Source organism: Ostrinia nubilalis, chromosome 30 (genome assembly GCF_963855985.1).
Source record: "Ostrinia nubilalis chromosome 30, ilOstNubi1.1, whole genome shotgun sequence".
NCBI classification, from domain to species: Eukaryota; Metazoa; Arthropoda; class Insecta; order Lepidoptera; family Crambidae; genus Ostrinia; species Ostrinia nubilalis.
Window position 1 is genome coordinate 1,339,182 of NC_087117.1, and position 24,278 is coordinate 1,363,459.

The 24,278-nt window shown below is 43.8% G+C and overlaps 1 protein-coding gene across 1 annotated transcript; it reads left to right on the top strand.

The window, feature by feature from the left end:
• The first annotated feature begins 290 nt into the window (after positions 1-290).
• LOC135085890 (serine/arginine repetitive matrix protein 2) lies at positions 291-24,073 on the top strand. The gene is made up of 21 exons (XM_063980675.1): positions 291-406; positions 684-811; positions 3,681-3,781; positions 4,529-4,649; positions 5,035-5,127; positions 5,820-5,996; positions 8,473-8,569; positions 14,543-14,655; positions 17,419-17,545; positions 18,574-18,773; positions 18,871-18,996; positions 19,341-19,487; positions 19,711-19,780; positions 20,187-20,363; positions 20,415-20,536; positions 21,172-21,376; positions 21,578-21,738; positions 22,256-22,444; positions 22,531-22,592; positions 23,231-23,357; positions 23,908-24,073. Exons 3-21 carry the CDS (start codon positions 3,682-3,684, stop codon positions 24,071-24,073), a joined length of 2,580 nt encoding a protein of 859 aa, XP_063836745.1. The 5' UTR covers positions 291-406; positions 684-811; position 3,681.
• Positions 24,074-24,278: the final 205 nt, after the last annotated feature.

Here is a 24,278-nt window from a genome sequence, read left to right on the forward strand (position 1 = left end):
AAGATAACTTTAATATCTTTTGGTTTATTATTTTGTTCTTCCACTTCATTTTATTTCCGGAAAAGCCTGAATTACATTGATCAATAAAATAATTTCGAGAAAAAATACTAAGCGATATGCAATAACGAAACGCACTAGCGTAAGAAAAAGGTCGATGTCCCTTTTCACAGCGTAATCACCAATGAAACGCGGTGAAAGTATTAAGCGTGCTCGCTGATTGGTCGATAAGCTGTCAAATGATAGGTAATTTATTTTTCAATACGTGACGTTTCATGAATGAAAGAAAATCTCAGGCAAAACAAAATGGCCGATGGTCCGTGCAAGGTGTGTCGCGGATAGTCGAGTTATTTTTACAGCGAATTACCATTGAACTTCAGTGAAAAAGTTACGGTGTTTATTGCTACTGGTTCGTAACTTTGTTTTGTGATTAATATAAGGTGGAATAAGTATGTTTAATGTTCAGCCGCCGCCGCATCGCAGCTGGGGTGCTGCGCACAATCCGCACAAAGGAGTTGAAGTTTGTATGGCGCCGTGTCTGGCCTTTTCCGTTTGGCCCCGTCGCGTGAGCCCGGAGGCTGCATGTTTGCCTCACGTGGGTCGTTTCGTGCGCGTAGCCTCGCCTCGAGGTGTTCGTTGTAGCCCGCGCGCCGCTCCCGTGAAATTAAGGATGTCGATGTTTGCAGCGGCGCAGCGGGCTTCGCGTCAGCCCGGCGCGGTTCCGTCGCCCGCGACATCGGGGCTTCGCCCTTCGCGACTCGCCGCGCGCGTTCGGAGCCCTAGCTCCCTCGGTACCGTGAGCCCTGCAGTGGAGGTAAGGTTTTCAATGATTTGAGATGGCTGATTTTTGGATCAATACCTGGGCGGCCATTTTGTGAAAGTAACTAATTTTAGAATGTATTTAGGGCATAGTTGGAGATGATTTGATTTTCTGTAGGGTTCTTGTTATTCCATGTAGTATTTACACATCATTTTCTGTTTTCTAGGTGACTTACATAAGATGTAAGTCACCTATTTATTGGCTCACATCTTCATCTACTGAATTCAACCAGTTGTGTGTCGGTGTGTCATTTTGTGTAGATAAGAATCTTACTTTTGGGTCAAAAACACCATGCTTTTTCTATGTTATGTCAAGGGATTCTTTTAATGTCGACTTTCTTCTTTCTACTGTTCTAAAACTATGTGTTATCCAAATAATCAGGTACTTCTGTAATGTTACTTGAACTTGGCTTAACATGCTACCGCGTGTCTAGATTGTTAGCGCTTCCATCACCAACGCTAGCGTCATCCACTTTGTTAGCAACTACCATACTTAGGATCCCACCATCATCGTAGATGAGTGTCCGTTCAGAATGTAACAACTACCAACAAACGTCACTGAGTCTGCAAAGCATATCGAGTACGATTTGTAGTTTCGATACTATTTGTCTTGGCAGTCGATATAATTATTATAATTTAACACAATATCTTTGAGTTAAGTTTTCAGAGAAGCTTCTTCTTCATATATTTATTTTCATCTTTTCTTTTCTAACATAATGAATATCATCATACACTCGACAGCAAATAAATCGCACCACCCGCGACGCGAACTTTAAAGATTTTCTTTTGACACAATAATGGTGCCCCAACAATATTGGTGTTATTTGAAAGCCCAATAAATATCCTTAAAGAAAAACACATTTAATTTCTTAATAAATGATTAACATATACCATAAATGTGACTTGAAAAAAGACCTCACTTTGGGCTCACAACTGGGATCAATTAGACCAAATTTTATGGTTATAAAACCAAATAATGATCACACGTGTCCTCTTTAACAGATGGATAGCGATTAATCCCAACTTAACAGTTTTATCTATACTTATAATAAATCTGTAGAGAGGTCAATTCTGTACATGAAATATATTTTCAAAATAACTATCAGGGGGTGATTAGTGATCGATACTGATGCCAAAAATGCAATCAGTAAAATTTTTGTCTGTCTGTCTGTCTGTCTGTCTGTCTGTCTGTCTGTCTGTATGTTCCTTATAGAAACAAAAACTACTTGACGGATTTTAACGAAACTTGGTACAATTATTCTTCGTACTCCTGGGCAGGTTATAGGATACTTAGGAATTCCCACGGGCACGGGAATTAGCGGGAAAATCCTTTTGTATGAAAATTCTAAACTGCTTAAGTTAGACGCTTGAAATTTAGCATGCAGGTACCTTAGTAAACTTAAAGCTTAGTTACAACAGGATATTGCAAAATTCCCACGGGAACGGGAGTTAGCGGGAAAAAACATTTGTATCAAAAATCTAAACCGCTTAAGTTAGACGCTTGAAATTTGGCATGCAGGTACCTTTGTAAACTCAAAGCTTAGTTACAACAGAATATTGCAAAATTCCCACGGGAACGGGAGTTAGCGGGAAAAAACATTTGTATGAAAAAATCTAAACCGCGTAAGATAGATGAAGGGGGTAAAACGGGATCCACGCGTACGAAGTCGCGGGCGGCCGCTAGTAGTCATAAAAAATGGCTATAGCGTAACTACCTATTTTTTGAAGAAGTGACTCTGGATCCTTGTAAAGACTTTTGGGGTAAAAACCTTTCCTTTAATAAAATTAAGTTTAGAACTAGGCTTTTAAATGGTGCCAATATTGGTGGGAAGTAGGGATGGTAACGTTTGAAAATGCTTGTCGCGGGTGGTGCGATTTATTTGCTGTCGAGTGTATTTCGAACTTCTATCGTGTTGTAAAATATCGTCTATAATGCTACATATTCATGGACTTATTTACTTCTCTAAAAGATCACAAACATCTTCTAAATAGTTATATTTCTCTCTTCTTGATACTATGTATTTATTTTTGTCTTGGTCATTAATATGTAATATTTGTTCGGTTCGTCAATATTTGTGGGTGTGGTACATGCTCTTTCTGATGTTTACGTTATTATAGAAAACTTCCAGTAGCACATTGAGTAAATCTAATTTCTATAGGCTCAGTTACTATTCTTACGTAGCAGCGATCATCGTTCTGTCAATAACTTAACTTATTTATTAAATTAGGATCATGTTGACATCATCATTGGGATATGCTTACTTTGTATATTATTAAAAATGCAATAATTATAAACAATGCCTCATTAACCTCAATTTGCAACGTTTCAATTAATTTCCTAACTGTAAAATGTTTCGATTGTTGCATTCCTAACATAATTTCTCATTTATAAATGCTTTTGTCATCGCTAAATTGTGTAAGAACGACATATCAAGCTAAAAACTGTTGATACTTAAATTAGTTGTAATAAGTGTGTTTTTGCAAAGAATATGTATAGGTTGATTGTCTTTTTTCCTTAGTATTAGATATTTTTTATCCACAATGGGTAAGCTCTTGGCCTGTATCTCACTAATGGAATGTGATAATTATTCTTTTATGAGTTTTATTACCATCATTATTTCAGACGTCCATTATTGAACATAATCCCCCAATGATTTCCACATCGCCCGGTTGGTAGCGACCTGCATCCATCGCCTGCTACTTATATGGGACTTCCCACCTCTCGTTCCCACCGCTGCAACTCCTGTGTAGCCAGGATCTACAGCTTGACCGCAAATAACCCAACCAGTGAAGGTCAAGTTTGTCCCGGGGGAAAGTTAAACTGCTACCTATATGAGGTTATAACATCCTGTTTCTTATTGCAGGATGTCGTCCCGCCGCAACGGGTCGGTGTCCCGCGCCGCGGAGGCCGCGTCCAAGAACCGGCTGCACATGGACCGGAACCCCCAGCACTCCAGGATCACTGGTAACGAGTAGTGAATGTGTAGCGGTGCTTTTGTATTATTTTTTAGTTAATACAACCTTAGTTTTTTATTTTAGAATGTGTACAGATTTGTAGTTTTACAATTCTTTATTTTTTTTAATCATATTAAAACACTAGCGGCCTCCCGCGACTTTGTACGCGTGGATCCCGTTTTACCCCCTCAGGGGTGGAGTTTCGTAAAATCCTTTCTTAGCGGATGCCTACGTCATAACATCTACCTGCATGCCAAAATTCAGCCCAATCTGTCCAGTGGTTTGGACTGTGCGTTGATAGATCACTATGTCAGTCAGTCAGTCACCTTTGAGTTATTTAAATTTAGATTATTTTATAAGTAACTAGCTTTTACCCACGACTTGGCTCACGTTAAACTTTGGACCCCCATTTCATCCCCATCAGGGGTGAATTTTAGATTTTTTCCTTCCTGCCTTTGCCGAAATCGTAATAACTATCTGCACACATAATTACAGCGCAATACGTTCAGTCGTTTGTGCTGTGTGTTGATAAGTCTGTCAGTAAAAGATTGCCTTATAAAAGACAGCATTTGCCCACGGCTCAAAATCTTACCAGCGCAGAACTTAGGTGTTCTGCCTTGTCTATTTTACTATTTGAGTTTATTGCTTTCATAATGTAGGTGATACATACATTGATTTTACAGTAGGAATAATGGTTTTACTTTCAAGACTCAGGTGAAAGTATTTAGGAAACGAATAAACCCTAACTTTTTCTCAGATCCGTCGAACCCTGCCGGTCGGCGGAAGGAGATCGACAATGTAATGAAGCGAGCGCGCCAGGCCTCGCCCGGCAGCTGGGACCGAAAGCTGTTGGAAGTCGAGGAGAAAGACCCCAACAGGTAAGCTACTAAAGCCTGGTCCGTGAGCACGTAGAATCCCGTCCAATGACCCCAAGCTACCCATCCTTATCGCTCGCGCGTAATTATATTTCTGTCGCGACTGTGCGACGCGCGCCCGCAGTGACTGCGAGCGCGACAGCAACATAATTACGTGCGAGCGACAAGGATGGGCAGCTTGGGGTCATTGGACGGGATTCTACGTGCTCACGGACCAGGCTTTATAGACTCGTAGTCTTCACCGACAGATGGCGTTGACGCGGACATAACTATGGCACGCGCCGCTGCGCCTACAATCCTGCATCGCGGTATCAAAGTTTTTCGCCCTAAGGTTCCTAAGGGACCGATGTTCGTTCTGATTGATACTGATTGACGTTTTTGTCGACAGATGGCGCCACACGGGCTACAAGCAGATGTACATAGACGGGTCCGGGTCGGTATCCCCGCGACGGTCTAGGTCTCCGAGACCCCGTCGGTCCCGGTAAGTAAAATCAAGTTTCAGTTAACTAAAATGATACTTATTACGTGCCGTGTAAGCTATAAACTACTGTATTGGATTGAAAAAGAGGTTGACAAAGGTGACCGAAGTTTCTTCCGGCACTTCTTCTCAGCACCAGCCCATATGTTGTCCCGAAGTGGTGGTAGAAGCTATACTTGGGGCGCGTATAAGTGCCCTGGATAGGGCCTATGTACTGAATAAACAATTTCATTTCGATACCCCATGAGACTGGTGACTTTCTGCCATGTATTGAAACCAAAAAGATGTAGTTTAGCTGACAGAAGGTGCTCTTGAGTTACTGGTGAAATAGTCTCTTAAATATCTGAAGTCTTTTATAAAAAAACTCTTGGATGGCCAAAAGAAGGGCCATTTGGTCCTATGGCAAACGCGGCACCGGGTTCGAATCCCGCTAGTCCAGGGGCAAATGTGTGGCCTGCGCATCGGCCATGCGGCTAGTCTTAAGCCGGGTCCAGCCAGACGGCTTTAATGTGTAATGTAACACTAATTCTATGTGTGGCACTACGAGCATTACATGTAAAGTGCTACCCATACTATTTCCATTACATTACACGATACATTCCATTACGCGTTACACCGGTCTGGACTCTGCTTTACGTGCTAACATCCCTAATAATATTGTAGTTTTCTATTACAATGTGTCTTTTGCATTACAGTTCGCCCATAGCCGCTCGTCGCTCGCGTACGCCGATCGCTCGCCGCTCGCGCTCGCCCATCGCTCGTCGCTCTCGTTCGCCGATCGCGCGGCGCTCGCGCTCGCCTGTAATCCGGCGCTCGCGATCGCGCTCGCTCCGCCGCTCGCCGCGGCGCAGTCCTAGGAAGAGTCCTGTCAGGTAAGATAATGCGTGTATTTAAAATGTTATGAAGCTCTTTGGCTTGTATTTCATAAATCACTAGCTTTCCGCCCGCGGCTTCGCCCGCGTGGAATTTTGTCTGTCACAGAAAAACAATATCGCGCGCGTATTTGCTCACCGTTTAGACCTACCCTGGACTACGACAAACATTTTAAAACCAAAATCAGCTCAATCGGCCCAGCCGTTCTCGACTTTTAATCAGACTAACGAACATCAATTCATTTTTTATTTATATAGATATATAGATAGATGATAGCTAGCGGCCGCCCGCGACTTCGTACGCGTGGATCCCGTTTTACCCCCTTCATCTATCTTAAGCGGTTTAGACATTTTTCATACAAATGTTTTTTCCCGCTAACTCCCGTTCCCGTAGGAATTTTGCAATATCCTATTGTAACTAAGCTTTAAGTTTACTAAGGTACCTGCATGACAAATTTCAAGCGTCTATCTTACGCAGTTTAGATTTTTTCATACATATGTTTTTTCCCGCTAATTCCCATTCCCGTGGGAATTTTGCGATATCCTGTTGTACCTAAGCTTTAAGTTTACTAAGGTACCTGCATACCAAATTTCAAGCGTCTAACTTAAGCGGTTTAGATTTTTCATACAAAATGATTTTCCCGCTAATTCCAGTTCCCGTGGGAATTTCGGGAATTCCTTTCTTAGTGCACCTCTACGGTACCTAAACTACGTCCCTTCCAAATTTCAAGTGCCTACGTTTAGCCGTTTAGGCTGTGCGTTGATCTGTCAGTCAGTCAGTCAGTTTCTCCTTTTATATATTTAGATATTGTAGACCAGTGGTTCTTAACTGGTGGTCCGCGGACTACTGGTGGTCCCTGGAGGCATTCCAAGTGGTCCGCGAAGACATCGTAATAAACAAGTGACGTGACGTGATGAGTCAACACAACGCAAACGGCGCACAGTGGGAGAAATCGACCTCCCCTTTCATTGGATTTTCAAAAAAAAAGTGGTCCCTGTCAAGACAGAAATTTGGTAAAATGGTCCTTCGTGACTTTTGGTAAAATGGTTAAGAACCACTGATGTAGACAGTTGAAGATTTCACATTTCGGAAATTTCTGTTAAACAGATAATTATTGAATAGAAATAAATTAAAATAGGACAACCCCCATTCTGTAGATGTCGAAAGAGGCGACTAAGGGGCAAATATGCGAACATCTAGCCTTTCATTACCCAATATAAATATACTATAGTAAACCTTTTAATCAACGTGGAAGTCATTGGGGGAGGCCTATGTTCAGCAGTGGACGTCCTATGGCTGAAATGATGATGATGACGAAAGTGAAACCTTTCAAAGTGGCTGACAAAATTGCCCGAGTTTTTGTGCTGCTTCTTCTCAGCAAAGGCATCTGTTCTCGAAGCAGAAGTGGTAAAGTTAAAGTTACACAGGGTGTCCCGTAAATTGAAAGAAAGAAAGTGTTTATTCAGACAACCTTCCTGTCACATTATTCTATACATAGTGGTGACCAACTTTTGTTGTGACCTAAAAATGTGAATATTATTTTTTATAATTCTATACAAATTCAATTGGCTGTTTGATAACATACAAATATTGGAAGACGAAAATAAAAGAACAAACGTTTTTCAACGTGAGTTGTAAGCAGTGTTGGCAAGAAGTTAATCTGATTAATGATTAAAAATTAATGATTTAAAAAATAATCATTTTTTTTTATCATTAATCATTAATCAAAAATTTTGATTAAGATTAATTAATCATAATCATTAATCGTTAATTTGATTATTTGATTAACTATCTACTATTTTCATAAGAAAAGGGTTGGGGGTGTATGAAAAGGTACCCGCGACTTATAAAATGTCTAGCAAAGGGGGGATCTGGAGTTGTACTGTCGTTTTCTCAAAAAACTGCGTCAATTTTCACTACTCAAAACACTTATCGCACTAGTTTTGTTTCTCACAATTCCTTCTATTCTTCCGGTATCCTCCAGCAAAATTGGGTCAGGAAAGAAGTTAAGCGGGCTGGCTGACGATAGGGGAGGAGTTATGATTACTTTTTTAATCATGATTATTTTAATCAGGATTAATTTAATCATGATTCATCATCAACAGCTCTTTACAGTCCACTGCTGGACCTCCACTATAGTGGAGGGTTTTGCCATAATCTCCACGCTAGACAGGCGGGTTGGAGATCGCAGTTTAAAAGATTGATGTTTTTCAGAGAGCGCTGCTGCCCATTCTCTGTTTGATGTGTAGTCCCTAAGTCGCCTCTTACGACACCCGCGGGAGAGTAGGGGTTGGTGACAAATGTATTCTACTCTGCCGTCACCACACGGCTTAATCATGATTAAAATTAATCAAATTAATTAATTGATTAAAAAGTTTATTGATTAGTGCCAACACTGGTTGTAAGGTTGTACCTGAAAATATTCCGTATAGGACCGAGAGACGTGTAAAATGAATGATTGATTTTTTGTTGCAGACGCAGCCCGGTGGCGCGGCGTCGCACGCGCAGCCCGCGCGCGCGCCGGCCCCCTGCGAGGCCCCCGCGGCCGCCCTCCCCGCCCGACCCCCGCCAGGTGAGACACGGCTTATTTCAGTGGTTCCTAACCTAAAACGGAAGTTCTAGAGGGGTAACACGGGATGGCACGAAAAAGTATGAAAATAGAAATAAACAAAATAATAGTACGGTATAGGCCGCGCCAAACTTATTTAGCAAAAAATTGCGTGATGTTGGTAAATTTGGCCGTCGTAAAATGTATCATCGTATGCCTTCGGTTACAGAGTACATTTTACAATGAGCAAAAGACAATGCCGGAAATTGGCGTCTTTTTTTTTTCGCGCGGCCATCGACCAAACCTTGTTTTTTGATTATAAAATAGTGTAATAAACCAAACTTATTATGACATGTATACCTCTAAACTCAGTCTGAACTGAGTTACGAGCATTAGAAGTTTGATGATTTTCATACTAGATTTGCTTTTTGCGCGCAAAGTTTTCTAAGAAATTGCAACAAAATAGTGAGATTGTATGTGTAAACAAACAATATCATCCATTAAAGGCTCCAGACATCAGTATGGAGCAGAATCAGCGCAATAAAAAAATAGCGCAATATTTTGTTGCAATTTCTTACAAAACTTGCGCACAAAAAGCAAATCTAGTATGAAAATAATTAAACTTCTAATGCTCGTAACTCAGTTCAGACTGAGTTTAGAGGTATACATGTCTTACTAAGTTTGGTTTATTACACTATTTTGTAATAAAAAAACAAAGTTTGGTCGATGGCCGCGCGAAAAAAAAAAAGACGCCACCTTCCATACAAAATCTGGCATTGCCATTTAGCGTGGATTAGCGGGGAGTTGCCCCGAATTTTGTCAGTGTGTGCGTGCGCGCCGCATACGTATTGGCGCGCTCACACACAAACCGCGCTCGGGCGTTTCTATGAAGATGACCTACTCATTTGTATTTACTCTGTCTATAGTCTGGTCTGTGAGCACGTAGAATTTTGTCCAATGTCCCCAAGCTACCCATCCTTATCGCTCGCGCGTAATTATATTGCTGTCGCGACTGTGCGACGGGCGGCAGCAGTGAGTGTGAGATAAAATATAAATGAAAAATGGGCTTAAACTTGACAAAATGTATTTATTAACTTTTAGCAACTCGTAACCAAATACAGAACAACCGCCATGACATTTAGAGAGAGAAGACGATATCTCTGTCTCACTCGCACCTAGACCATATTACATTGCACATTATTAACTTTTCATAACACCCCCTCTCAATGTAATAATCTGGATACTTAATTACTATTAACTTAAACTAAATTATCTACTGAGAAATGAACTTTGCAATGCAACTACTAAAACAATAGGTACTCTAATAACATTCTATGCAGTTGAGTTACTTTAAACCACACATATTTACAAATTTTAACAATGTATTATTTTTCAAAGGTTTCGTCAACATATCAGCGATTTGCTCCTCAGTTTTCACATATTTAAGACATACTTTTTGTTTCTCAATAAGTTCCCTAATAAAGTGATACTTAATATCTATGTGTTTTAATCTCTTAACAGTGTTGGTATTAGCAATAACCATGGCAGACTGATTGTCACAGAATAAGATAGCTGGAGTTACATTTTTTATATTAAAATCGCACAACATATTGCTCAGCCAACATGCCTCAGCTCCTGCCATACTCATTGCTACATATTCGGCCTCGGTGGAAGAAATACTAACTGTGCTTTGCTTCTTTGAGCACCAAGAGATCAGGCAGTTTGCATACTTAAAACAATAACCTGTGGTAGATTTCCTATCTGTCAGGTCTCCTCCCCAATCAGCATCACAAAATCCCACCAACTCCTCATCATTACAATTATAAATCAATTTATAGTCTATTGTGTGTTTGATGTATCGCAGAACTCTTTTCAAAGCTACTAATAACATGTTACTAGCTCTATCTTGATATCTACTTAAGATTGATATTGTAGCACAAATGTCTGGTCTGGTACCACAAGCTGCATACATCAAACATCCAATTATTTGTCTACATAAATTTTCAGTTTCAGTTGAACACTTATTATTCTCAAATTCCTTTACATTAAAATTCTGGTCCATAGGTGTGCTAATTTGTTTACATTCATACATATTGAATCTTTTAAGAACATTTTCCAAATAATTTCTTTGACATAATACTGTAACACGAGTTTCTAAATTTTGCTTTACATTAATTCCTAAAAAATCAGAGACCAGACCCAAATCTTTCATTTTAAATTCCTTTTTTAATACTGACTTTAAATGTGACACAGAATCTTCATTACTACCAAAAATCAATAAGTCGTCAACATATATAAGTACATAAATCTTTTCAGTTTTATTACATTTAGAATACAAACAAGGATCACATTCAGATCTTTTAAAATCTTCTCTAATTAGCACAGAGTTGAACTTATCATTCCAGTACTTTGGTGACTTCTTTAAGCCATACAACGCTTTATTTAGCTTTACAATACAATTGGAATTTTCATAGGCTCCATCAGGTAATTTGATGTATACACTTTCATTTATTTCCCCATATAGAAATGCTCCCGTAACATCCATTTGATATACAGGTAAGTTGAATTTTGTTGCAATAGCTATAAACAGTCTAAAAGTAGCCAACTTAGCCACAGGGGCATATATTTCACTATAACTTAATACATTTTCCTGCTCAAAACCTCGTGCTACCAACCTAGCTTTATATTGAATATCATTGTTGTTTTGTTTTATTTTAAATACCCACTTAGTACTAATTGCTTTCTGATTACCTGGTAGATCACTCACTGTCCATGTATTATTTTCTTTTAATGTTTGTAGTTCCCTCTGGATCGCTTTCTTCCACTCAGATGCCTCTGGACTCCTCATAGCCTCCTCATACGATTTAGGCTCACAATCTTCTACCAAAACATTATTACAATTAAAGAATTGAGTCTGCTTTCTGACACGCTTGTTTTCATGGTTTATGGGTGGATTTTCATAATTTTCGCCTTCACTACTATCACTTGGTTCATATAAGCTGCCCTCAGAATCACTCTGTAAGGTATTCATTGTGTTATCATCTTCTTCAACAAGTTGCGCTCGATCTTCAGCATCCTCCTTCCCTGCATCATCCGGATTGAACTCCTCCACTTTGTTGTATACATATGGCACTGTTGTCGACTCTGGTTCTTGTTCTTTATTTTCTTTCACAAAAACAATATCTCTTTTTGTTTCTACAGTATTCAAGTGTGGGAAAAATACTCTGTATCCTTTAGTTGTCTCTCCATAACCAACTAAAATACCCTTTTCACCTTTAGGGTCCCACTTACGCCTCTTTTCTTTCGGTATATGGACATATACTGGAGTACCAAACACTTTAAGGTTGTTGATATCAAATGTTTTGTTTGACTATAACTCATATGGAGTTTTTCCATCAACTGAGCTTTTTCCAGTTCTGTTAATTACATATGCTGCTGTATTTATCGCCTCTGCCCATAGTTTGGTAGGTAAATTTTTTGCAAATAACATTGATCGGGCCGCTTCTACTAAAATTCGATTTTCTCGTTCAGCTCGACCATTTTGTTCTGGAGTAAAAGTCACTGATGTTTGATGTACTATTCCTCTTGCCTGAAACATTTCTCGTACCTCGTTATTTACGAACTCAGTTCCGTTATCAGTACGAAAAATCTTAATTCGGTTTCCAGTCTCATTTTCAGCTCGAGCAATAAAATTTCTAATACACAGTTTAATTTCATGTTTTCCTTTAACAAAACACACTTCCCTGTATTTTGAAAAATCGTCCTTGAACACGACGAAATACCTCGAACCCCCAATAGAACTCTCTTCCATCGGTCCGCATGTATCTGCATGAATTATTTCACATGTCCTGGAGCTAACATTTTCACTTCTAGGGTAAGGCAGACGGTGAATTTTACCCTTCATGCAACTTTCGCATGTCGCCGAGTCGGACAATTGAGTACAAATATCAACTTTATTGTTCTTCAACACTTCTTTCACATAAGTCATGTTTTGATGCGCCATTTTTTCATGCCATTCGTGCAAAACTGAACGCTTTATCTCCGCAACGTTGGCTTCGGACGTATTATGGTAACGAAAGTTCAAATAATACATGCTCCCATTACGCTCAGCAACTGCCATTACCATATTTTCTCTATAAAACTTGCATTCATTTTCACTTGTCACAATAACATAACCTTTACTTGTTGCGCGGTTCACAGAGAACAAATTGGTTGACAGTTCGGGAACATGTAGTACGTTGTCTATGGTAGTGTTGATCCATTCGTTCCCGTTCCATACTTGTACTGCCACCTGTCCGCTGCCCTTGACACTAATTTGCGTTCCGTTTCCCACAGTAACATATTTACCTTCTACGGAACAATATGAATTGAATAGTTCGTAATCACAACACATATGTTCGCTTGCACCCGAGTCCACCAGCCATTTTGTTTTATTAAAATATGCAGTAGATTCACTAATTTTGTCCATGACCACGAATGCATTACCTTTTTTGTCCTTTCTAAAACGGCACTGACTTTTTATATGTCCTGGCTTATTACAGTAATAACACCTCACTTCCAAATGATGATCCTTGGAATTACGAAAGTCATCAGTCTTATTAAATCGGCACTCACTTATATAATGTCCTAGTTTATTACATTTAAAACACTTGACAGTTTTTCTGTTTGTTTTTTTAGCCACAAACGCTGCCGATGATTGCGAGCTTCCGCCTTTTTCTTTAATTCTCTCTTCTTCTATTAACAACCTGGCGACTAGGTTATCATAGGTTTGCTTATCGTCTGGAGCGGATTCCCAAGCCGAGACAAAATGTTTATAATCTTCCGGTAACGACATCAAAATCTTAGTTATAACAAACTTCTCAGATATTGCTTCGCCGAGCTGTTTCAGGTGGTTTTGTATCTCCTGTATCTTCGATAAAAATACGGACATATCTGAATTTTCATCGTATTTGAATTGGAAGAAACGTTGTTGTATTATGTGGATGCTTGTTTCGGATTTCTGTTCATAGACACTCAGTAATTTCTGCCACATACTAGCTGAGGTCTCACACGAAATGATATGTAGCATGACTTCTTCCGACATTCTTGTGACCAACAACATTTGAGCTTTCGCATCCTGAGCCTCCCAACGACTTCGTTGTACTTCATCCTCAGGTTTAACTGAAGTTCCATCCACTATATTGTAGACACCTTGACCCCGCAGTAATACGGACGTTTGAAATTTCCATATGTTCCAATTTCTGGCACCTTCCAGTTTTATAGTAAAATGATTGTTCTGTACGGACTCCATTTTCTTCCTTCCTGTAGACTTTCCTGCCTTGTTGAACTTTTTCGAACAAGTAATTTCCTTCCCGACTTAACCTCAAAACTTTTGCTGCCAACGCTCGCCGGTTTTTGCACTTTTAAACTACAGTATTTACTTTCCTTTTAAACTCTTACATTTTTCTATTTTAGTTCGTTATCTGGGCCCATAACCAGATAAAATATAAATGAAAAATGGGCTTAAACTTGACAAAATGTATTTATTAACTTTTAGCAACTCGTAACCAAATACAGAACAACCGCCATGACATTTAGAGAGAGAAGACGATATCTCTGTCTCACTCGCACCTAGACCATATTACATTGCACATTATTAACTTTTCATAACAGTGTGCGAGCGCGACAACAACAATTGAACAAAATTCTACGTGCTCGCAGATCAGACTATACTAGCGGCCGCCCGCGACTTCGTACGCGTGGATCCCGTTTTACATATTTAGATATTCCACTATCCTATAACAGTTTTATTTGATTAATGTCTATTTCCTTTGTTTGTGGCCCCGCTTGGATAAAAGCGTCATCTTTCCCTGCCGTTAGCTGTGTGCATCAAAGTTTTCTCTGTCTGGTTTGTTATTTATTTATATTTGTTTATTTACACACACGTTATGTCATCAACCCATCTGAATTTAAGTACTTGTTTCTATGAAAATGTAACCTGTTAAATCTTGTCCACAGTCATCCCCTTCTGGTTCGTCAATGAGTAGCTGCTCGGACGAGTCCTGCTCTGTCTGCTCTGCCAAGAACAAGAAGCCTGCCCCTCCGCCAGGGAAGCCAGGGAAACCGCCCAGGTGAGAACAAAAATAAATAAACAAAAAACAACTATTTTGTAAGACACACAACATAACAATCTTCAGAGTTCAGGGAAGCCCAGATAAGAACAGATACTTTAAATAACTCCAAAGGCTCAATTGCTGAATAACTTTTTCCTCATACGGATACGGATAAATAGACATAATATAAAATTATTTATTTGTGTCAAAACATTGTTCAACAGTAGTAGGGTGATTGCTATAGTAATTGGCCTGTACATAGTTATTGGCCACCTTGGCTAAAATAAAAATAAACAAGCATATGTACGTTATTAAGAGTGGAAAAGAGACACAAATACTTTCTCTGTGCAATACGCTGTCCAATGTAGTATGTCAGAGTAAGAACAGATGGCACTCTAAACAGCAGAAGCTTTCTTTCGACAACGAGTCGTCCGAGTAGCCGCATGCTTGTCAAAATTTTAAGGTAAATATTTATGAATATTGTTCGTAATTTAATTGTTTTTGCTTGTTATAGTAATTTTACTGTTTTTTTGTAAAGAGATAAATGGTAGCTTATGTAGATAGATTAAGTTACTTTGTTTTGGAATAAAATAACTTTAAAATTATACCGGCCAATAACTATACCACGTTTCAATTTATTTCAGTTATTGGCCATGGGTGGCCAATAATTAAATTTTACTTTTATTGTATTTTTATTCAAGATTAAGTTAATTTAACCCTTAAATATTTGCTATTAAAATACTAACGTCCTAACCTATTAGGATCAGTAATTAGCCGGGGGGCCAATTACTGACACTTATGCACGGCCAATAACTATTTTTATTGATTTACTTTACCTAGATTGTTACAAGATGCCGTAGGTAACACAGTATACTAAGGTTGGTATAAGTAGTTGGAACAGAAACACTTAATCAGTTTAAAAAAATAAAACAAATAATACCTGAAATGCAAAACAATGAATTTTTTTTATTCTCTATCGTTTGTGGGACTATTTATTATAAGCAAAATGGATTGGAAGCGGAAGTTACAGATGAACCTGAACCTGTAAGTCGGGAGAAAGAATCAACATTGAGTGAAATAGGAGAACTTCAAACTAGAGATAGAGAAAGAGAGACAAAAGACCCTAAAACTGGGACCCAAGAAGATGAGATAGGTACTTGTAGACGAACGAGAACGACGAGATGAACCGTTGGCCCAAGAAAAGGAAATAACAGTTAATGAAGCAGCGTTATCTGAATATAGAACACAACAAAAAATAAATATGACGACCTGGAAAAAACTGAAACAAGGACTACCAATACTTTTATTAGTAGCACAGCAGAAGACATCCACTACCGGCTAAATTGACGAAAAAAAGACAATGATCACTAAAACGTACATTAAGGTGAAAGAAATAGAACGAAACAACTTTGATTTAATAGAAATAGAAAACGAAAACTGTAAAGAAACTTTAGAAGCAGAAAGAGGAAGCTATGCTGATCTCATCACTTTTTGCATCACGCCAACGGCAAAAAAAAAATCAAGTCTGAAGGACTTTCTACGGATTCCCCCAGAGCCAACTCGAAAAGGGAAGAGAAATATATCGCGATTACCGTTTCACATATCAGGCCAGAATATCAGAGGATTCTGGAAGAAAAAGCTTAAGAAAAAGAAATCCTCGAGAAAAAAAAAGGGAACGGAAAATTGAAAGACAACAAAAAAGAGAGGACAGAAAACGGAAAGCTGAAGAAAAGAAAACTGCTAAAATAAAAAAAGTAAGAATAATATATCTGTATCCAATCAAATCTGTAATATTTGCAAAAAGCTTATAAAAATAGACTTTTAGTATGCTCTGAATGTCACCGTGTCTTTCATAAATCTTGTGCAACAGCATATTCCTGAAGAAGAAGGAGACAGTTATCTTTATCACAATTGTTACAATGTTACTGAATGTACTGACGATGATGAGATAGATGAAGAAATCGATAAGAGTGATACTGATGACGAATTCTTAGCTAATCTTAAGGAAAGACAAAATGAGTTAGGATTACAAAGCGTGAAGTTTCAGTGATTTTTATGGTTTTTTTTCGGTGGCTAATAACTGTACTTCTAGGAGCCAATTACTGTGTTTTTGGGGCCAATAGCTAAATTTAATGTGATCTCTGATATTTTTAAAATTATTATTGTAATTCTTATCGTATAACACCAAATAGGTACTAGCTTAAATAGCAGCAATATTGTTTTCTCATAATAAAATATAAAAAGTAAACAAAAGTCGAGTTTTTGTTACATTTTACACAAGTTAACTTACACAATGCTCTTAAAGGGCCAATAACTGTAGCAATCACCCTATGTTCCAATATGGTCTATGACTCAGTGACTGATCCTGCTTTAGCCTAAATATGAATATCATTTTGCACTTAAATAACAATAAAGTAACAATAATTAGTTTCGTAGGAAAAAGTCGGAGATATAACCATATTTAAGTGCAAAATAATATGGCATTCACTGCGTGTGCATAGATCGCCGCGGCCAAGAAGCTTTACGCATTTAATTTGGCGCCCAAAAAGTCGTATCGGCAGAAAGTAAAACTCCAAAAATGGTCATCGTAGAATAACAGCGTCATGTTCTGGGTTTTATTTACTACTCCAGACCATGACACATGCTGAACGGTGGCCAATTTTGGTTCTAACTACTTGTATTTGCTTTTTGTTATCTGTGTGGTATATTTTAGGTTGGAACCAAATAAATGTTTTTCTTTCTTCTTTCTCTCTTTCTAAATGATTTATAAAATCTTCACAGGCCGGGTTCTACGTCTCCAAGACGGGCAGCCAAACGACCAGCGCCGCCGCCCGCCGCCCGTGCCGTTCAACCTACTAGAGAGTTGCTCAAGGCGAGAGAAGCCAGCAAGCGGACTAGAGAGGAAAAGGTATGTTACTCTCCGTCCTCTCAGAATTACAGGCTACATTCAGAGTCTTCCTGAAGGCTAGAGGCGAGCAAGCGGACCCAGGAAGAAAACGCTGCTACACTTCTAATGTCCGTTTTCACCATCAATCCCTAATTTTTAAGTGACCCCTTTGAAAACAAAATTCTTGTTGTGTTACCATAGGGGTCACTTAAAAATTGGGGATTGATAGTGAAAACGGGCATTAGATTGCTAGATTACATTATGTGCGGTGCGCGACAAAGCACGGACACGAGAGGAGAAGGTATGCTGTCGAGAAAGTTTGCTGAACCTTTACACGGTGTCATCAGTAAGCGGTATGCGTGATACGATGATACGTCGCATAATGGCGCTTAGACTGTAAAAAAAGGAAATAAGGGTTCGTCGCCGTCGACTTATTGCATCGTAATAACAATCACCCGCAGAATCGCTAAAATCAAATGGCAGTGGGCGGGGCACATAGCTCGCAGAGACGATGGCCGTCGGGGCAGAAATGTTCTCGAATGGCGACCACGGGCCGGAAGACGTAGCGTGGGTCCTAGGTGGTCCTAGATCCTCCTGCTAGGTGGACCGACGATCTGATAAAGGTCGCGGGAAGAGCCTGGATGCGGGCAGCGTAGGACCGTGCATTGTGGAAAACATTGGAAGCCTTTGTCTAGCAGTGGACGTCATTTTTCTGAAACGAACGGACGAACTGTACTTACCCATCTAACAGAGGCTTTATTTGCAAGTGTTGAATTAGAATAGAATAGAAAACTATTTATTTGCAAGAAAGGTATACAAGCAGGCAAGACATAGATTAAAACAGAGAGAAATATACAAGTGGACAATTAACTGCTTGTGCCCCTCTGACAAAATGGCACCCGCTTAGTGTACGTACATCAAGACTGCCAGGGCTTGTCTTGAAACTGATTTTCAGCGGGGGCTCTCTGTTGTAACGGCTTACCCCTGCTGACGGAGATGTAAGAGGAGAATTGAACATGCTTTAAACGTAAGTAATTCTTTTGTTCCAGGTTCTAGAATGGCAGCGCTCCCAGCTAGCGGCCCGTGCGCCCCCTCCCGGCGCGCCCATCCCCCCCGCGCACATCAAGCGCGAGGGCGCGCGCCGGGGCCCCGCCCGCGCCCCGCGCGCCGTGTCCCCCGCCGCCATCGCCGCCGCCCTCGCCGGCAGCGGCAGCGGGAGCGACTCCACGCCCGACCAGCAGCCGCCGAGGTGAGGAACATGTTGGCTTTGTGCCCAAAATTGCCGATAGATAAGCCAGGAGCATTGTCAAAATAGCAGGGAACAGGAACATTATCAATATTGCCAGGAACAGGAACATTGTCAGAAAAGCAGGGAACAGGAACATTATCAACATTACCAGGAACATTTTGCAAAATTGCCTCGCTGGCAGCGGCAGCGGCTCGGACTCCACGCCCGACCAGCAGCCGCCGAGGTGAGTCGGCCATATGACGTCCATAGATAGACAAAGACGTCCCCCAAAGTGTGTTTATGGGTGACCTTGAGTCTTTTTATGAAGTCCACGCTGGCAGTCGCCCGCTGAAAGCGGGAACGATAGCAATAGGACGCTGGAAAAGCAGCCGCCGAGGTGAGTCAGCCAAATGACGTCCACAGATAGACACAGGCGTCGCCCAAGGTCCCACCTTGAGTCTTATGAGGCAGTGGCAGCGATAGTGACAAGATGCCGGACCAGCAGCCGCCGAGGTAAGGAAACATTGTCTACACTGCCAGGAACATTGTCGAAATAGCAGGGAACAGGAACATTATTAATATTGCCAGGAACATTATCAAAATTGCCAGGAACAGGAACATTGTCAAAATTGCCAGGAACAGGAACATTATCAACATTACCAGGAACATTTTGCAAAATTGCCTCGCTGGCAGCGGCAGCGGCTCCGACTCCACGCCCAACCAGCAGCCGCCGAGGTATGACGCACACAGCTAGACAAAGACGTCCCCCAGAGTGTGTTTTTGGGTGACCTTTAGTCTTCTTATGAATCCTACGCTGGCTGTCGCTCGCTGAAAGAAGGAGCGGCAGCGGCTCCGACTCCACGCCCGACCAGCAGCCGCCGAGGTAAGGAAACGTTGTCTATACTGCCAGGAACATTGTCGAAATAGCAGGGAACGGGAACATTATCAATATTACCAGGAACATTATCGACATTGACAGGAACATTATCAACATTTCCAGGAACATTATCAACATTTCCAGGAACATTGTAAAATTGCCGGGAACATTGGCAATATTCACAACGACGTCCGCCATTATTATTCCTGTAACAGCGAGGGGAGTGACATTTGAGAATTGTGGCGACATCTAGCGACTCGTCACTGTAAACGAGTGGCAGGCATCAGTCAATTGATGACGCTGATTCTAAGTTACTATAGGACACGCCTATCGCGCTCTATTCCTGCACAGAGAAGTCTCCTAGACTGCTAGTAAGACGGCAGTACTTGTATAAGTATCTAGCTACACGAGCCCGGGCCCATCCCCCCCGCGCACATCAAGCGCGCGCCGTGTCCCCCGCCGCCATCGCCGCCGCCCTCGCCGGCAGCGGCAGCGGGAGCGACTCCACGCCCGACCAGCAGCCGCCGAGGTATGACGGCACTCCAGCGAGTGTCTAGCTACACGAGCCCGGGCCCTGTCCCCCCGCGCACATCAAGCGCGAGGGCGCGCGCCGGGGCCCCGCCCGCGCCCCGCGCGCCGTGTCCCCCGCCGCCATCGCCGCCGCCCTCGCCGGCAGCGGCAGCGGGAGCGACTCCACGCCCGACCAGCAGCCGCCGAGGTATGACGGCACTCCAGCGAGTGTCTAGCTACACGAGCCCGGGCCCTGTCCCCCGGTGCACGTCAAGCGCGAGGGCGCGCGCCGGGGCCCCGCCCGCGCCCCGCGCGCCGTGTCCCCCGCCGCCATCGCCGCCGCCCTCGCCGGCAGCGGCAGCGGGAGCGACTCCACGCCCGACCAGCAGCCGCCGAGGTATGACGCCCACAGCTAGACAAAAACCTCGTCCAAGCTCCTCATCGTCTTATGGTCTTTCTTATGAGGCCCACGTTGGCAGTCGTCCAAGGTCCCACCTTGGAGTTTTTTTATGAGGCTCACAGTGGCAGCGACAGCGATAGGACGCTGGACAAGCAGCCGCCGAGGTGAGTCAGCCATCGTCCACAGAAAGACAGGACTTCCCCAAGGTCCTCATCGCTCTTTGGGTGACCTTAAGCTTTCTCATGAAGCCCACGCTGGCAATCGCTCGCTCGCTAACAGTGGGAGCGATAGTGACCGAATGCCGGACCAGCAGCCGCCGAGGTATGACGGCACACAGCTATAGGCTGGTCTGCGAGCACGTAGAATTTTGTCCAATGACCCCAAGCTACCCATCCTTATCGCTCGCGCGTAATTATGTTGCTGTCGCGACTGTGCGACGGGCGCCCGCAGTGAGTGTGCGAGCGCGACCGCAGTGAGTGTGCGAGCGCGACAGCAACATAATTATGCGCGACGGACCAAGCTTTAGACACAAGCCTCCCCCAAGGTCCTCATCGCTCTTTGGGTGAACTTGAGCCTTCTTATGGAGACCCACGTTGGCAGTTTCTCGCTGAAAGCGAGAGCGATAGCAATAGGACACTGGAAAAGCAGCCGCCGAGGGCGCCCCCTCCCGGCGCGCCCATCCCCCCCGCGCACATCAAGCGCGAGGGCGCGCGCCGGGGCCCCGCCCGCGCCCCGCGCGCCGTGTCCCCCGCCGCCATCGCCGCCGCCCTCGCCGGCAGCGGCTCCGGGAGCGACTCCACGCCCGACCAGCAGCCGCCGAGGTATGACGGCACTCCAGCGAGTGTCTAGCTACACGAGCCCGGGCCCTGTCCCCCGGTGCACGTCAAGCGCGAGGGCGCGCGCCGGGGCCCCGCCCGCGCCCCGCGCGCCGTGTCCCCCGCCGCCATCGCCGCCGCCCTCGCCGGCAGCGGCAGCGGGAGCGACTCCACGCCCGACCAGCAGCCGCCGAGGTATGACGGCACTCCAGCGAGTGTCTAGCTACACGAGCCCGGGCCCTGTCCCCCGGTGCACGTCAAGCGCGAGGGCGCGCGCCGGGGCCCCGCCCGCGCCCCGCGCGCCGTGTCCCCCGCCGCCATCGCCGCCGCCCTCGCCGGCAGCGGCAGCGGGAGCGACTCCACGCCCGACCAGCAGCCGCCGAGGTGAGGAACATGTTGTCTATACTGCCAGGAACATTGTCAAAATAGCAGGGAACAGGAACATTATCAATATTGCCAGGAACATTATCAATATTGCCAGGGAGATTATCAACATGCCAGGAACATTTGCAATATTGCCAGGAACATTGCAAAATTACCGGGAACATATTGCAAAATTGCCTCGCCGGCAGCAGCAGCGGCTCCGACTCCACGCCCGACCAGCAGCCCCCAAGGTATGACGCACACAGCTAAAGCCCGGTCTGCGAGCACGTAGAATTTTGTCCAATGACCCCAAGCTACCCATCCTTATCGCTCGCGCGTAATTATATTGCTGACGCGACTGTGCGACGGGCGCCCGCAGTGAGTGTGCGAGCGCGACAGCAACATAATTATGCGCGACGGACCAAGCTTTAGACACAAGCCTCCCCCAAGGTCCTCATCGCTCTTTGGGTGAACTTGAGCCTTCTTATGGAGACCCACGTTGGCAGTTTCTCGCTGAAAGCGAGAGCGATAGCAATAGGACACTGGAAAAGCAGCCGCCGAGGGCGCCCCCTCCCGGCGCCCCCATCCCCCCCGCGCACATCAAGCGCGAGGGCGCGCGCCGGGGCCCCGCCCGCGCCCCGCGCGCCGTGTCCCCCGCCGCCATCGCCGCCGCCCTCGCCGGCAGCGGCAGCGGGAGCGACTCCACGCCCGACCAGCAGCCGCCGAGGTATGACGCACACAGCTAGACAAAGGCGTCCCCCAAAGTGTGTTTTTGGGTGACCTTGAGCCTTCTTATGAGGCCCATGTTGGCAGTCGCTCGCTGAAAGAAGGAGCGGCAGCGGCTCCGACTTCACTCCCGACCAGCAGCCGCCGAGGTATGACGGCCACAGCTCGACAAAGACGTCCCCCAAAGTGTGTTTTTGGGTGACCTTGAGCCTTCTTATAAAGCCCACGCTTGCCGTTGGATAAGCCAGGAAAATTGTCAAAATAGCAGAGAACAGGAACATTATCAATATTACCAGGAACATTATCAACATTGCCAGGAACATTATCAACATTTCCAGGAACATTGTAAAATTGCCGGGAACATTGTAAAATTGCCGGGAACATTGGCAATACAACGACGTCCGCCATTATTATTCCCGTAACAGCGAGGGGAGTGACATTTTGAGAACTGTGGCGACATCTAGCGACTCGTCACTGTAAACTAGTGGCAGGCATCAGTCAATAGATGACGCTGATTCTAAGTTACTATAGGACATGCCTATCGCGCTCTATTCCTGCACAGAGAAGTCTTCAAGACTGCTGGGTAGATAGCAGAAGTATCTAGCTACATTACTGGGTGACCTTGAGCCTTCTAATGAGACCCACGATGGCGGTATTTTAGCCACTAAAAACTCAATAGATGGCGCTGATACTAAGTTACTATAGCACACGCCTATCGCCGTCTATCCCTGCGCACAGTAGGCTCCAAGACTGCTAGTAAGACGGCAGTATTTGTATAAGTATCTAGCTACACGAGCCCGGGCCCCGTCCCCCGGCGCACATCAAGCGCGCGCCGTGTCCCCCGCCGCCATCGCCGCCGCCCTCGCCGGCAGCGGCAGCGGGAGCGACTCCACGCCCGACCAGCAGCCGCCGAGGTGAGGAAGCATTGTCTATGCTGCCAGGAACGTTGTCAAAATAGCAGGGAACAGGAACATTATCAATATTACCAGGAACATTATCAACATTGCCAGGAACATTATCAACATTGTCAGGAACATTATCAATATTTCCAGGAACATTATCAACATTGGCAATATTCACAATGACGTCCGCCATTATTATTCCCGTAACAGCGAGGGCAGTGACATTTTGAGAACTGTGGCGACATCTAGCGACTCGTCACTGTTAACTAGTGGCAGGCATCAGTCAATAGATGACGCTGATTCTAAGTTACTATAGGACACGCCTATCGCGCTCTATTCCTGCACAGAGAAGTCTTCAAGACTGCTGGGTAGATAGCAGAAGTATTACTGGGTGACCTTGAGCCTTCTAATGAGGCACATTATGGCGGTATTTTAGCCACTAAAAAAACAATAGATGACGCTGATACTAAGTTACTATAGCACACGCCTATCGCCGTCTATCCCTGCGCACAGTAGGCTCCAAGACTGCTAGTAAGACGGCAGTATTTGTATAAGTATCTAGCTACACGAGCCCGGGCCCCATCCCCCCCGCGCACATCAAGCGCGAGGGCGCGCGCCGGGGCCCCGCCCGCGCCCCGCGCGCCGTGTCCCCCGCCGCCATCGCCGCCGCCCTCGCCGGCAGCGGCAGCGGGAGCGACTCCACGCCCGACCAGCAGCCGCCGAGGTGAGGAACATGTTGGCTTTGTGCCCAAAATTGCCGATAGATAAGCCAGAAACATTGTCAAAATAACAGGGAACAGGAACATTATCAATATTGCCAGGAACATTATCAACATTGCCAGGAACATTATCGACATTGCCAGGAACATTATCGACATTGCTAGGAACATTATCAACATTGCCAGGAATATTGCAAAATACCGGGAACATTAT